Source organism: Theobroma cacao, chromosome 3, assembly GCF_053813885.1.
Source record: "Theobroma cacao isolate CCN51 chromosome 3, ASM5381388v1, whole genome shotgun sequence".
Classification (NCBI taxonomy): domain Eukaryota; kingdom Viridiplantae; phylum Streptophyta; class Magnoliopsida; order Malvales; family Malvaceae; genus Theobroma; species Theobroma cacao.
This window is the reverse complement of record NC_142641.1, coordinates 44,054,397-44,066,658: the sequence shown is the minus strand read 5'-3', so window position 1 is coordinate 44,066,658 and position 12,262 is coordinate 44,054,397. Positions and strand designations below refer to the sequence as shown.

Here is a 12,262-nt window from a genome sequence, read left to right as displayed (position 1 = left end):
AGTGAAAAAGTCAAATATTAGATAAGGCAGGCATAGCCAAAAAGGAATTAAATTTTCCAATCCACGAATGGTCAGCTTATTTGTACAATTAGTTTTGTCTGATTTTATAAATTTCAATGCTTGCGGTGTCTAAAACGTACTAATAATCTTTCAATTACATTTCAACTATGGAAAAAACAAGTAATTGATTTGCTTATTTCTTTGGGAAGAAAATCCTTTTTTTGGTATAACTAATTATACATACAATTATTGGATGCGTTGTACAATTGGGAAAGCATTCTTCCATGGGTATATATTTGCAAGAATTCAAGATTGCATTGGTCAACGAGTCTTCAGGAGGGAGTTGGGGGTTAGATTGGGGGCTGGCATGTGATGGGTTGGGGTCAGAGGGGTTTGGTTGTTGAGGTGTAGAGGTTAGAAAAGAATAGGGATAAAGTGAAAAGAAAAAGTAGAATAAGGAAAAAAAATTGGGTGAAAAAATCAAATTTGATAAAAAACGAATGGGTAAAGAAAAGGGTAAAAGAAAGAGAGGGAGATCTGTACGTATATCAGAGAAAGGTAAGTCTGGGTTGAGAGGCAGACGTGGGAGGAAAAAAATAGAAAAAATAATGTGCAGTTTTATTAATTTAATTTTTAATTTAGACAAAATTGAGATTCAATTTTTTGTAACTTTTCTCTCTTTTTTACTTTTTGTTATTATTTTTTTAATATTTAATTTTTTATTGATTATATTTATAATTTTATCTTTTTCATAAATTTTTTTATTACAATGCAAGAAATAACAAAAAAAATCCTAACAATGCATTATATAGACCTGTTAGTAATAGTATTGCCTATATATGATAGCACTATGAAAAATCAAATAAGTTCAAATTTGATAAACAAGTTCATATCTTATTCAGATATAAAAAAATTATGCCAAACGCATAGCATGGGCTACACTCTAGTGTTTTATTAAAATGTTTGCCTACATACTAGTTTACTAAAACAAATGGTTTAATATGTTAAAAAGAAAAAAGAAAACAATTGGTCAAGAAGTCAAATTTTTTATAAGCATAATATCCTGAAAAATCTTTTGATTTATTCAAAAAAATTAAATAATTTTTTTTAAAGTTTAATTAAATTTTTATATTATTATTTTAGACTAAATAAATTTTTATAACTTATAATTAATTAATTATCATTAATTAAAATATTACTTAACATATTTATATTCATGTGGTTCTTATGTGTAATGTGAAAAATATCATATAGTCAACGTCATTGTACTATATCAATTTATTACATCACTTCTTAATATATTATATCAGTATCATACGATATAAAATAATAAATAATATTTTAATTAATAATAAAAATTTAATTAAATGAAATAAAAAATAAAATTTTATTTAAAATTTTTTAAATAATTTTAAAATATTTTAAAATATTAAATTATTTTTATGAAAGTTTTGACTTTGACTATGCTTCTTATAGGATAAAATAATTAATACGTACAAAAGCAATTAATTATTGGGTCCATATGTTTTTGACAATTTTCCATACTCGTTTATTAAAGATTGATATTTTATTAATAATCGAAACTATATTCGACATAAATAATTAATTATATTCGACATCTTGGTTTATGGAGTAATCCTAATTTGTTATCAATCGTTCATGGCATGTCTGGGAAATCATTGGCTGCTTAACTGACTAAATACAATTTTCAAAAAATGATCACGTGAAGGGTGATGAGGTTAGTTGAGGATTTATATATTAAACAACAAAAAAAAGAAACAGCTGTTGAATATAAGATCCTCCCTTCACCCAAAATAATATTAGATTAATTAAGAGGATCTGGCATGGAAAATCGCACCAAAGTCTTTTGTCCAGTACTAAATTTTATGTGTTGGATTTGAAAAATCTTTGGTACGTTTAGCGTTTCTTTTGTCCTGATTCTATTATGTATTTTTATTTTAATAGTATATAATAATAATAATAATTTATTAATTGAAAAAGGAGTGATACTTGAAAAAAAAATGTAATTAAGAGGCTGTTAACTAAGTTAAAATGCCTATGATAATTATTCATTTATTTGCTAAATTTAGTGTTAATAGGAATTAGTAGTGCTTCATTCATAGAGATTAAAGGAGGGGGGAAGTGAAAATAATGTTATTATCATCAACATTTATTAATGTACATTGGATTGCCCGTTATTGGAGGTAGATAGCCACTAATCAATGAATTTGGCACCAGCCTTTGTCTTCACTTATAATTGTTGACTTTTATGGATAAGCCAGTTTCCTGCTCCGCTTGCTGTCTCTTACTTGTGATAAGTTTAGCATGTGGCAAACGATTAAAACTTGTAGCCTTGTTTGCAACTAGCCTTGGACCATGACTTGTAAGATTTTTTTTTAATTTTTTTCAAAGAAATAAAAAGAATAACTTTTCGCTACCTTTGAAATTTCATGATATTTTCATACCTTTAAAGTGAAGCTACAGTCGTTTCTATTATACGGGGAGCGAACGCTGCACTAATTAATTCTGAGCCACAAAAGAAGAAAGGGCGCATCAAAGTCTGCTGTCTCCATCGTTTACCTTTGAGGCATTATATAAAATCACATATTCACACACTAATCTCAAGTCAAAGTCACCTACATTTCCATCATTAAAAATCCTTCTTTCCAAGTTCATGATCGGTGCATTATGTTTGTTTGAAAGGCCAAAAAGTCCAGGACCGGCATCATTTTCTTCCCATTAAAAAATCACAATACATAAAACAAATAAAAAAATTGTTTGCTACTGCTAATCTACCTAAGATTAGGCTCACTTGGTTGAGCACATTAAATTTTCAAGAGTTCTATTTGGACTGTTTGGTCATTTATCTATTATCAATAAACCCATAAATTGTCAAAAGACTCGAAAAATCTAGTAAACAGGAAACCCATGGGAACAATAAAAATTAGGCCGGTCAAGTATTCAAGGTTAAAGTACTAAGTACCATCAATAATATTTCAACAAAGAATAAGAAAGATTCAAGAGGAAAGTAACAAAAACAAGAATAACCCATAAAATTAAACCCCCCAAGCAACAAAAAAAAAAAAAGAAAAAAGAGAAGAACTCATTTGAAGCATCATATAGTTTGATATTTTCCACACATTTGCTAGACTTAATTTGTATGATATTTGTTTTATGCTTGCAAGTTTGGACTTTTAGACTCTCCGTATTTTACCAACCAAGTCAGCCGCCTTGTTTTTTCGTCAAAGTCATCACTTCTGTTTAATTTGTCATTGCAAGTTACTAAAAGGAAAGAGTCTTCCTTTCTTTCTTTCGTTTAAAGTATAATTTTTATTTTCTCCTGCCAAGTTGGACAGAATATTGCTTCAATGGCAGTCAAATATACCCGATATCAACATTGGTATGCTTATATAGCCGGAAAAATTTATCGTTTGTGGAATATAAGGTTCCCATTTACCTACACATGGTTGAAAAATGGTATCCATGGCGAAAGCATCAAGCTCCCCAAATCCAAAATAACAAAGAATTAATTTGTTTGCTAAGGGCATTATCTATGTATTAAAAAGAAAAATATTTACACTTATTTTCTCCTCATTACACTTATTCCTATGTACTAAAAAGAAAAATTTAGAATCTTGAAATGGTTACTTTCTATGAGATTTATAGATCTATGAAAACATAGAGAAAGTTACATTGAGATATTTGCAAATATTGAATTGGATGTTCTAACTTCAATGGTTACGTAGGAACCCCGGTCTACGATGCAAATCCCATAAATTCTGGCATGCCAAAAGACAAAATGAAAAATTATAGCTGTAAATATATAATAAATGTTGCCGTCACACGATAAAACGGATAAGATAAAACTGTTACTTTAAGTAAATATAGAGATTCACAGTGTACAATCATCTTATTAATTAAAAAAATATTAAAATGAAAAAGAAGAAAGGACAAAAAAAAAAGAAAGGAAAAAACCAAAGAACATGCCGTATCCACTCTACCATCATGAAACGGCAATCCAGCAGCGAGCAGTCCACGTGCAGTGTGAAGCACATTCACATGCTGACATGCTGGACCCGAAGCTCCAACCACCCGGCTTGGTCCCACTTTATTACATATAAAATAGATAAAAAAGGAAAAAAAATTGATTTCAGCCAAATTCCATCATGACCACAACAACAGTGGACAAGCATGGGTTTGCTCCTAGGTCCTAACTAGAATGCAGATAACTGTCAGCAATTACCAACTGAGTTTGGGTTTCATACTCATTCCTTTCGAGTTTTGACTAATTATCTTGCTTCTTGTTTTTTAAATTATATTAATATTAAATGCAGTCAATTTTGGATGCCCACAGAAACGTATTCTTTTCTCTTCAGTTAGGTAATTGGTATGCTAATTCAACCAGTTTGGATTGGTTTTTAATTTTACAAATTAATTAATTATATATATATTTATAAACAACAATTTGAATGGGTTTTTGCTTTTAGGACTTATTAAAAATAAATTTGATTTGAATTCGTATTATAACTTTCATTACAATTGCAATTGAGTTTACATCAGCTCCCTTTCAAGTGACTGGAAGTTGCCCTTTAAATTAAACTCATGTTGATCAAAAATAAAATATGATATAGTTTGGAAAATAGTTGTAAAAGATAAAAAAGATATGTCTGCTTATAATGAACAGCAATTTCTCAATCGCATTAATGTTTATTGTAAATGATAATTCCAAACTATTTGAATGTCATAACTGTTACCCATCAGATTTTATAACTTCAAGTTGCACAATTATGCAATCGTTGCTGTGTCTATATGTGTAGGTTATTGAAGCAAAAACGGCTCCTTATCTTAAGAAAACAATTTTGTAGCATATCAAACTTGACAAGATGATGTAGAAACTCATCATATGATTAATCAATATAAATATTAATGATAAAAAATATTCTTTTTTTTTTTAATTTTATAAGTCATGTGTGTCACGCATTTACATTACATCAATGGAAGGAGCATTGATTCGATGGAGCAGATTGGAGAAATCAGAAATGTGGGGAAAAACAGGAAGTTCGCGGAGAATCCAATGGGTAAAGCATTAAGGAGTTGGGTGTATGTCCATGTCGCAGGATCTCACCATCATAATAGATATTTGCAGAATTTGTTTGTCTTTGTAATGTCTGACTCTGAAATATTCACTTAAATGGTAATATGTTGCTACTTATTTAATTTATTTGGAAGGGGAAATGAAAAGTTATCTGTGCAATGATTTGAGGGATTACTTACCATCTAAATCTTTGATCATATATGCTATAAATCTCATAATTAGATTCATTTTACCAAAGTATTAAGTTCCCCTTTTTTCTTTGACAATAAGGTAAAACTTTCTAATAGGAATTATCTATCCCTAATTATATGTTGAGAAATATTATAAATATATTTTAGGTCATTTAACCTACTATTAAAAGAGTTTAAAAAATCTTATGTCAGAACCGGTTATAATTTAAGATGTAACTTAAGATACGATGATTATAATTATGATCTAAGATATAACTTAAGATCGTTAGTATCTTAGTTATGATTATGATCTAAGATATAACTCAAGATCGTAAATGTCTTACTATTTATATAAATAATTTATTTATATTTAGATATGTTTTTTTATCGAATTTTAAAGTTCCATCATATGAAATGTAAGTATTGCCTTGAACTTTTTTTTAAAAAAAAAATTGACCTTTACTGTTCAAAATATTTATTAAAATAAAATCTCAACAAAACATTATGTAAAATTTTAAAATTTTGGCCCAAAAATGTTAAATGAACACAACTTTTGACAAGAAAAATCTAGGTTTTCTGTTCAGTCTTTAACATGTCTAGAGACACTACTTAAAACATTTGGTGCAATAGAAGTGTATGTATCTTAATTTAAGGATTTAGATTCATATCCCATTTTTTTTTAAAATAAAAAAACAAAGAAAATGTCTAAATTCAAGTGAGGACTTTTGAATTTCAACTTTTTCCATAAGAAATGAGATTATGATAAAATTTGTTTAATAGAAAATAAAACAGTGAAAAGGACACTTAGATTTAAACTTACACGTTTAGGCAAGTCAATAAGTATAAGCTTCAAAGAATAATAAGAATAAACATCAATAAATAAATTTAACCTTTTAAAAAAAAAAAACTCTTTTTTCTTAAGAGATTTAAAGAGAAAAAGGCAGGAGACAAAAAGGACCACCGAATGCTGGCAAAACAAAAAATAAAAGTAGAAAGTAGAAAACAGATACCATTCCCCGCCCTAGCATGCGGCAAATATTGTAAATAACTGAAAAAGAGAGGGCAAAAGGGAAACCAAAGGTTTCCAACTATGCAATGGTACACGAACTCACAAAGTCTGCATTTGCCTATAAATACTGACGAACACCCACATGTGACTCTCACCAACGTTTCTCTTGCGAGTTTCAGGGATCGAATATTTACTCTTCAGAAAGAGAGAAAGAAGAAGAGAGGAAAAAAAGAAAAGCTTCTGTTTTGTTTCGATAAAAAAGGGTTGTCTTTTTTTGCTGTTGTTGTTGTAGCTGATCTTTGTTTGATAGTTGGAGCGAGAAATGGCAAAGAATGTGGGAATCCTTGCTATGGATATCTACTTCCCTCCTACCTGTGTTCGACAGGTGACATAATCTCTTCTTTTTTCCATTTTCTTTTGATTTTTTGGTTTTTTGGGTTTCTGGGTTTTGGTTGGGTGGTTGAGACAAGAGAGCAATGATGGGAAAAAGGTGGATTCTTTGGTTATTTATGGAGATTAAATTGAGCTTCTGAAATGTTTGTATATTTTCGCTTATGCTGAAGCAAGATTGACTGATGAAGAGAAACTCTAATTGCTTCCAATTTTCTCTTTGTTTCCCTCTTGCTTTTTTTTTTATGATTTTTAATTTTCTTTTTTCAAAGTTTATTTCAGAGTTTTTCTTTTAATGATAATTTTCTTGGGTGTGGTTCTTTGAACAACATGAGTCGATGGGGTCATCTAAATCTTGATATTTTGGCGAAATCTACATACAGTTAAAGTGTCATGTCTGCTACCTCACTGTTTGATGTGAATATTTACTAGCTTTGCATTTACCTGGGTCACAAATAAGTGTTAATTAGGATTTTCTTGGATTTCACTTGACTCTCCTTTCTTTTCTTTTTTCATCTTCTTTTTTTCTTCGCAAAAATTATATTTGCATGATTATTCGATTTCGGAAACTTGTTTTAGGTGTTTTGGTGGTACTTTTTGTAATGATTGTAGAATGATGGCCATATGTTATTTATTAATCTTTTGATTTATTCATATTATTTATTTAAAAATATTTTTGGGAATAATAATCTTTGTTTTTTTCTTTGTTGAAAACCTTTTATTTTCCGAATTAATATTTTAATAACATGAACAATCTATTTGTGGTTGTTCCTTTAAAAAGAAAATCACTAATCATGTTCCAGTGTATTAATTTCTTGTTGGAATTTAATAATTTTATGTAATATGGATCTTATGAATCCAGCCGAGCCAATTACATTAGCATCGCATTTTAAAAATATCCCTTTCGTTGTCTTATGAAACAGGAAGCATTGGAGGCTCATGATGGCGCAAGCAAAGGAAAATACACCATTGGACTTGGTCAAGATTGCATGGCCTTCTGTACGGAGGTGGAAGATGTTATCTCAATGAGGTTGTGAATCCTGCATTTTATAGTCACTCTTCTCATATTCTATTTACTATAACTTGGTAATGTTTTACAATGTGTATATACAAGGAAAAATTATGCATAGTATGGATGAAATGAACACTTTATTTCCTCTTTCCTAACTCGGTACCTTTGATTTGCAGTTTGACAGTTGTTACTTCACTCCTTGAAAAGTATAAGATTGACCCTAAACAAATTGGCCGTCTTGAAGTTGGCAGTGAGACTGTGATAGATAAGAGCAAATCCATTAAGACCTTCCTGATGCAAATCTTTGAGGTACTCTTCCCAGTGATCACGATCTTCTTACCTAGAATTTATTTGAAAACTTGAACCTGTTGCTCAAAGTAGCAGTTGCAATAACTGCTAGAATTTATTTGTGATTTTCACTATCAGCTAGTTGTGATCTGCTTCTTTTTCTTCGGGAAACCCCCGGTTGATATCAAGATTGAATATCTTGAAAATTCTGATTTCCTTAATTGCATTGATGTAAACTCTGGTGCAATTTTCAAACAATGCTCTTTTGTCATGTAAATCAAACAGAAATGTGGAAACACTGACATTGAAGGGGTCGACTCAACTAATGCATGCTATGGAGGGACTGCAGCTTTACTCAACTGTGTCAATTGGGTGGAAAGTAGTTCATGGGATGGACGATATGGTCTTGTTGTTTGTACTGACAGTGCGGTATGATCATTTCCTAAACTGTACTTTATAATAATGATCAGTGGCTGCTAACTTTCACTTTCCTTTTCCCACTCCTGTCTTGAATAAAATTATATATTTTTGAAATATCACTCTGAACATGGTTTTAGTTTTGGACTAAAGGGGCTGCAATTTCATACTTCTTTGTTCATATGATCCTCGCATACTTCAGGGAGCAAAACATACATGATTTTTCTCCTGTGATTGTACATTTATATCAGTAACATGTTTAGATTTCAAGTCATTTGTGTTCACTATATCTCTGGGTTGGCCATAGTCATGCATTTAACTAAAAACAAAACGATAGAGACATATTCTGAGGTTTATATAAGCTCTAGTGTTGTATGGTTTTCTTACTGAGTGCTTTTGTTCTTCAGGTCTATGCAGAAGGACCTGCCCGGCCTACTGGAGGAGCGGCTGCAATTGCTATGCTAGTAGGGCCTGATGCTCCTATTGCTTTTGAAAGCAAATTAAGGGGGAGTCATATGTCTCATGTCTATGACTTTTATAAGCCCAACCTTGCTAGTGAATATCCGGTACCGCATCTCCATTGCCTCTGAAGTTTTGCTACATTTATGGAAAAAATATTATTTACGTCCTGGTTGTCCATGGAATAAAGTATAATGACGTTCTAAGAATAGATTTCATAAATGACTGTTTGTAGCAATCATTTAATTGACATATCAATTACCTATAATGCTATTTTCTTCATTTTGAATTCCTGTTTGGTTAATGATTTTATCTATTGACATGCATCTATAGGTTGTTGATGGGAAACTTTCTCAGACATGCTATCTCATGGCTCTTGATTCTTGCTATAAATATTTCTGTCACAAGTAAGTCTTTATAGAAGTACTTAAAGCATTTCCCTTTTTTCTTTACAATTATAGAATTTAGTGACCATTTATGCTCTGCTAATGCCAGGTATGAGAAACTAGTGGGCAAACAATTTTCCCTTTCTGATGCTGAGTATTTTGTATTCCATTCTCCATATAACAAGGTAGCTAACGTTAGCAGTTATTGATAAATCAATAAAATTTCGTTCAATTCATTATTGGAATTTTGAAATTTATCTAAACATTTTCCCTTTGAACTACTGCAGCTTGTGCAGAAAAGCTTTTCTCGTTTGTTGTTCAACGACTTCCTGAGGAATGCCAGGTTTTTGTTTTTTCTATGATGACCTCAGAGATTCTACTGATTGATTCATCTCTTTTGATTATTTACTTGGTTTATATTATTTTGTAGTTCTGTTGATGACATTGCTAAAGAAAAGTTGGGACCATTCTCAACTTTGACTGGTGATGAAAGCTACCAAAGCAGGGATCTTGAGAAGGTCTATTTTGAACTTAGTATCTTATTTACCATGTCTGAAAAATTTTGGAACAACTGGAGACAGTCCTGAGATTTGATATTGCTGAATTGCTTGAGGGATAGCTGGTAGAAATTCATTTATTTGTTTCATGCTACTTGCTGATGCCACTTATTTTCATGCATTTGCAGGCATCCCAACAAGTTTCAAAGCCCCTCTATGATGCCAAGGTCCAACCAACCACTTTGATACCAAAGCAAGTTGGCAACATGTACACCGCGTCTCTTTATGCTGCATTTGTATCCCTTATTCACAACAAACATAGTGAATTGGTAATTTTTTTTTATCATTTTTTGAATTATGAAAGCCTGCTGTTCTGCACTGCTTGCACTTACATCTGATGGATTTAATAACGTGCAGGCTGGAAAGCGGGTGATATTATTCTCGTATGGGAGTGGTCTGACAGCAACAATGTTTTCATTGCGACTCAATGAAGGTCAACATCCCTTTAGCCTATCGAACATTGCAACAGTGATGAATGTTGCTGGAAAATTGAAGTCAAGGCATGAGGTAATTCTTGCACTTTCATTCTAGGCAGGACAAAAGTACAGTTTGTTAGATATCATATACTTCTAGAAATCTATATAACAATAGGCATACAACAATGCAAAACTCAATGGTCATTCTACTGCCTGAATGCCTCTGAATATTGGATTTTGATTGATGTGATTCACCATGATCAGTTGATAGCGCACCCAACCCATGTGTAATTCAACTTGAGCACATTGATTTCTTTTTCCTTTTTGTTGAGTAGCATAAACACAAGTGAGGATAATTTTCTTTATTCTTTTATTAAATGTCATTGAAAAGATGGTAATAAGGGTGTTTCCTTGCAGTTTCCACCTGAGAAGTTTGTTGAGACTATGAAGCTCATGGAGCACAGGTATGGAGCCAAGGACTTTGTGACAAGCAAGGACTGTAGCCTTTTGTCTCCCGGAACATACTACCTCACGGAAGTTGATTCCATGTACCGGAGATTCTATGCAAAGAAGGATGGGGACTTTACTGCCTGTGAGAATGGTTCTCTTTCCAATGGTCACTGAAGGAACAGATTTATCATCCCTAATGCCAGGAAGGTGGCTGTCGTCTTAGGTGTGTTGCCAGTGCCAAGAACTGGGTCCCATGTGTATGTTTAAAACAAAATAGTTCATTCAGCAGCAAATCCTTTTTTCGTATTTTAAGCTTAATTTCTTTTTTCTCCCCTTCTTTGTAATAAGTTTATTCCAGAGCCAGTTACTTGTGTTAAAAACAAAAGTAGTTGGCAATTTATTGATGATTAATTATACAATATATTTTTGTTTCTGCAAATTTCATTGCTGCTCCTGCACGCTGCCATCCAACTTGTAGGGTATCGTTTGAAGTTTGTTGATGCATTGAACAAAACTAAAGGCTATCCTTTCCTGGGTAACCTAATCTTTTCCCTAACGATGAACCAAGCAGGAATGCTACGGAAGCCATCCAAACCTATAAATACATGTTGTACTCCTTTCTTTAATAAGAGGATTCGAGTTGCACCATTCAAGAGGCTAATACAGAGCATCTCAATACTATTAATCGGGGGTGAATGGCAAACCACTACTTGGAATGTCAACTTACAAGTTAAAATTCTAATCTCTTTAAAGTTTCGAAATTAGGAAAAACCGCTAGTAGTAGCATTTAATTGGATTACTAATCCTTGCTTATGTTAATTTAATAATATATATATATAATTACAGATGTTGAAAAAGCTTTTTGATTGATGAAAATATATATTAATTTTGATTAAAATTTTAAATTACCATTTATATAACTCTTAAATTTCATTAAATAAATGTAAGGTTAGAGTTCATGAGTAACCAAATCTCGTACAACTATACATATCGGCATCTTTTGTTTTAATATAATGTTGCCTTAAAAGGTTTAGCAAGCAAGAGTTTTTATTTAATACGTTTAGGAATGATATTAATGCTTATATATTTTTTTTAATGTGACAATTAAGAGGAAGTGAGATATTTTTCAGGCCATTTACACAATGATATGGTCTTTCTTTTTTTTTTTTTTAATCTTTCATTTATTTTAATAAATATTGCATTTGTATGTTTTGATTTTTGCCTTCATAATTATGATTTATCGATTTTGAAGTTGTGAAGGGTCATCAAGTTCAAAATATGCTAAATCAATTTATCAAATCGGTTTGCATATCCTTAAAACTAATGGTAATTTGTAGTACTGATACATTCTAGATTAATTATAAACAATTATTTGTATTTTATAACTTTTTTTCTTTTTATATATAATTGTCTTTCACTTATAATTATTTTTTATTTATTAATAATTAACTTTCTGTTTTTAAAATATTAAAATTATATTATATAAGTATTACTTAAAAAAAAAAAAACAAGTGTGTTGCACGTATCAATAACAACTAAAAATCTCCGACAAAAGAGTTTCTGGAAGGTAAGCAGGGCAATGCGCAATAAATTTGGACAAATATTTGCGGTGA

General features: G+C 31.0%; 1 protein-coding gene across 1 annotated transcript; it reads left to right on the top strand.

The window, feature by feature from the left end:
• The first annotated feature begins 6,427 nt into the window (after positions 1-6,427).
• On the top strand, positions 6,428-11,088 carry HMGS (hydroxymethylglutaryl-CoA synthase / HMG-CoA synthase / 3-hydroxy-3-methylglutaryl coenzyme A synthase). The gene is made up of 12 exons (XM_007040039.3): positions 6,428-6,659; positions 7,588-7,694; positions 7,853-7,985; positions 8,250-8,393; positions 8,789-8,947; positions 9,174-9,247; positions 9,336-9,411; positions 9,514-9,569; positions 9,657-9,744; positions 9,912-10,052; positions 10,141-10,290; positions 10,617-11,088. The coding sequence occupies exons 1-12, from the start codon at positions 6,597-6,599 to the stop codon at positions 10,821-10,823; spliced, it is 1,398 nt and encodes a 465-aa protein (XP_007040101.2). The 5' UTR covers positions 6,428-6,596; the 3' UTR covers positions 10,824-11,088.
• Positions 11,089-12,262: the final 1,174 nt, after the last annotated feature.

Bases quoted from the DNA above. Each gene is read 5' to 3' on its own strand.
- HMGS (XM_007040039.3), top strand. From the start codon at position 6,597: ATGGCAAAGAATGTGGGAATCCTTGCTATGGATATCTACTTCCCTCCT. The intron at 9,745-9,911 runs GTCTATTTTGAA...ATGCATTTGCAG, and splicing joins AAAGCAGGGATCTTGAGAAG to GCATCCCAACAAGTTTCAAA. The intron at 10,291-10,616 runs GTAATTCTTGCA...GTTTCCTTGCAG, and splicing joins AATTGAAGTCAAGGCATGAG to TTTCCACCTGAGAAGTTTGT.